Genomic DNA, 3,382 nt, shown 5'->3' on the forward strand with positions numbered 1-3,382 from the left:
AAATGCGGTCGAAATGAAATCTGTTGCTTTATTTGCAGGAGTAGACGATGATGACTGGAATAAAGGGAAGCGAAGAAAGCGTTTTAATTTCAACTATGCAAAATGGGCAATGGATGAAGCAAATCGAAGCGTACTGGATCAAGCTCGTAAACATAACCTAGTTTAAGGGGGGTTATGTTAGAATTATTAAACTAGTTATGTTTATGTTTCATATGTTACTCGGATATATTTATATATTTAGGAACACTTATAAGGTTAGTTAATGATAAGTATATGTAATAATCAAGGGATAAGCGGGAAACCTTTTCGAATAACTGTAATGGACAGTTACCCGCCAAAATTCCCGAACCGCCAAATGTTTAGTATAAATTGATGTCACCGAAATCAATGTCCGGCACCAAGACATTTCAGTTATACTTGAATTGTCCATACGATTCTGTTTCATATTCTGCATTCACAATTCTCATTCTTGACATTCGTTTTGTTCCAATCAATCGAGAACATGAATGTTTCCATGTCTACAACTTCCGCTGAAAACACGAGTTCTCTCCCCCAACAAAGTTTTAGAATTTAAATATAAATAAAATAAAAAACAATTATTTTATTTTCAATAATTGTAGCTAAAGAATAGAAACTGCGTACTGTCTACGGAATAGGAAGTGTAAGTAAAGAATGGGAACTGCGTACTCTCTACGGAATAGGAAGACCAAGTCTTCTTTATCTTATCTAAACAAAACAACAATTTAAAACACACATGTATATTTCAATTATTTTGGCTGTTTGTAGCTGAATCAAATATGGCTCCAATACATGGCTGGTCTTCCTCCCTTTAAATGATCATTCCCTCCCACATGTTTCAATTATCTTTTGTGATTTGTCTCCAATACTCCCTCATGTTGCCTCCAAAAGCTCTCTTATTTCCCTCTTCCTCCGGTAACCACAATAATATGAGTTTTGTTAGCTTCTTGATTATACTCATCCTCATCTTCCCCACACTTGCTGATGCAGATTGCAACCCTGATGAGAAAGATTCCCTCTTGTCCTTCGCAACCAACTTTCCCAACCTCAACTGGTCTTCTACCGAAGATTGCTGCTCATGGGCTGGAATCTCTTGTGATGAAAAAAGATATCGAGTCATCCGCTTATCCATCCCTGATAGAGGCCTTCGCGGTGTCATCCCTTCTTCTCTTCAAAATCTCACCTCTCTCTCTTTCCTCAACCTGTCTTGTAATTTCCTTTCTGGTCCCATCCCTGATGGACTTTTCTCGTCTTTCAACAACCTGCACACCATTGACTTGAGCTATAATATGCTTTCTGGACAGTTACCTCACACCTGGCCTGCTACCCTTCAAGTGCTCAATCTCTCCAGCAATCATTTCGATGGGACAATTCAAACTACCAATCTCCAGTCGTTTCAAAGCATGATCACTTTTAATATTAGCAATAACAGCTTCACAGGCACTATTCCTCCTATATGCACCAATTCACCGGCTTTAGTCAAGCTTGATTTCTCTATGAACCACTTCACTGGAATATCCCCCAAGGGTTCGGTGCCTGTTCAAACCTTGTGGTTTTGAGCCTGGGTTTTAACAGACTCACAGGACAGATCCCTACTGATATCAGTTGCTCTCTATCTCTGCAACATTTGTTATTACAGAGAAATTATCTTATGGGCAAGATTGATGAAAGCATTACCAACCTCACAAACCTTAGGAGTCTTGTCTTGTCTGATAACATGTTGTCCGGTTCCATCCCTCATAATATCGGGAAGCTATCATTGTTGGAGAAACTCGAACTTCACACTAATCTACTCAATGGAATGCTACCTTTGTCATTGGTGAATTGCACGAAGCTTCAACTGCTTATCTTGAGGTTCAACTCTTTAGGTGGCAGGCTTTCCGATTTTGATTTCTCCGGTTTCAGTCAACTCACCAAAGTTGACCTCAACAGAAATCAATTCAGCGGGGTGCTACCTAAAAGCCTTTTCTCATGCAGATCACTTACCGCCATTCGGCTATCAAGAAATAAACTAGAGGGGGAAATCTCACCTGACATACTTGAACTGCCATCACTGTCCTTTCTCTCGCTTTCAATGAATATCTTCAAGAATCTCAGTCAAGCATTGAATATTCTTAGCAGACTTGGGAAACTCACCACTCTCATCCTCAATGGTAATTTCTTCAACGAAACACTACCTGCTTCAGGAATTTCAGGGTTTCAAGAGCTTAACGTCATGCAACTCGGTGATTGCATGTTGTTTGGTCAAGTTCCAATTTGGCTGATGTCACTAACGAACATTGAGCATGTCAACCTCTCTGATAATAACATCAATGGCAAAATTCCTGGATGGTTACAATATCTTCCAAATCTTTTTTTTCTCGATTTATCTAAAAATTTACTCTCAGGAGGTTTGCCTGTAGAGCTTACTAGACTTCCAGCACTTGCAACACATCAAGTTCTGGATCAAGTAAAAAATGATAAATTTGAATTACCTATGTTTAAAGTACGACTACATGGGTCCAGTTGGCAGTATAATTGTCTAGCCTCCTACCGCCCTTTGCTGGACCTTTCTTACAATAACCTGAGTGGAGACATACCAGTTGAGATTGGCAATATGAAGTCTATTCAAGCTCTTTATCTGAGTAATAACTATTTCTCTGGCACCATTCCCAGTTCAATTTCAAACCTCACAAACCTGGAAACACTAGAGCTCTCTCACAATCTTTTATCTGGTGAGATCCCAACGTCCCTTACAAGCTTGAACTTCTTGTCTTCTTTCAATGTTGCATACAACAATCTGCAAGGTTCAGTACCAACCGGGCGCCAATTTGACACCTTTTCAAACCAAAGTTATGAAGGCAATCCACGATTATGTGGTCCCCCCTTGCAAAAGTCTTGTAGCAAACGATCAGATCCTTCTTCTCCTCCTTCAGGACATAAGAAAGGCCTTGACTCGGAAATGATCTATGGACCACTCCTCGGGTTTTGTTTTGGATTTGGGATCATTCTCACATGTCAATTACACTGCATGCTGTCAGAAAGAACGATTCTCCCTAGATGGATCCATAGGTACTTCATATGGGCATGATGTCCTGTAGTTCCACAGCAACAGTAGATGTCGCCAAGGATGCAGGTGGAGTCATATTGTTCCTTATTAGACTAAGTGTTATAGTATACGGACTAATGTGTAATATGTTTTTCTATATAAGCACCTCTTATGTAACCCTCATGGCATCATTGGTTTCAAATAGTTTTTCTTTTTTCTAGTTATGCTTTTTCTTATTTGTGGAAAGGAATGATTACTTGATGATGGTGTATTAATGTATAAAGAGATACATCTCAACTATAAGAATTTGAATGGAAAATGGAAATCTATTTGTTT

At 39.2% G+C, this 3,382-nt stretch overlaps 1 protein-coding gene across 1 annotated transcript; it reads left to right on the forward strand.

Moving 5' to 3' along the window:
- The first annotated feature begins 947 nt into the window (after positions 1–947).
- On the forward strand, positions 948–3,088 carry LOC110875198 (receptor-like protein 2). Its single transcript, XM_022123396.1, has 2 exons — positions 948–1,550; positions 1,658–3,088. The coding sequence occupies exons 1-2, from the start codon at positions 948–950 to the stop codon at positions 3,086–3,088; spliced, it is 2,034 nt and encodes a 677-aa protein (XP_021979088.1).
- The last annotated feature ends 294 nt before the right edge of the window (positions 3,089–3,382 follow it).

Source organism: Helianthus annuus, chromosome 9, assembly GCF_002127325.2.
Source record: "Helianthus annuus cultivar XRQ/B chromosome 9, HanXRQr2.0-SUNRISE, whole genome shotgun sequence".
Classification (NCBI taxonomy): domain Eukaryota; kingdom Viridiplantae; phylum Streptophyta; class Magnoliopsida; order Asterales; family Asteraceae; genus Helianthus; species Helianthus annuus.

Coding starts and splice junctions, on each gene's coding strand:
- LOC110875198 (XM_022123396.1), top strand. CDS start 948: ATGAGTTTTGTTAGCTTCTTGATTATACTCATCCTCATCTTCCCCACA. Junction 1,551..1,657: donor GAATATCCCCCAAGGGTTCG/GTGCCTGTTCAA, acceptor TTGTTATTACAG/AGAAATTATCTTATGGGCAA.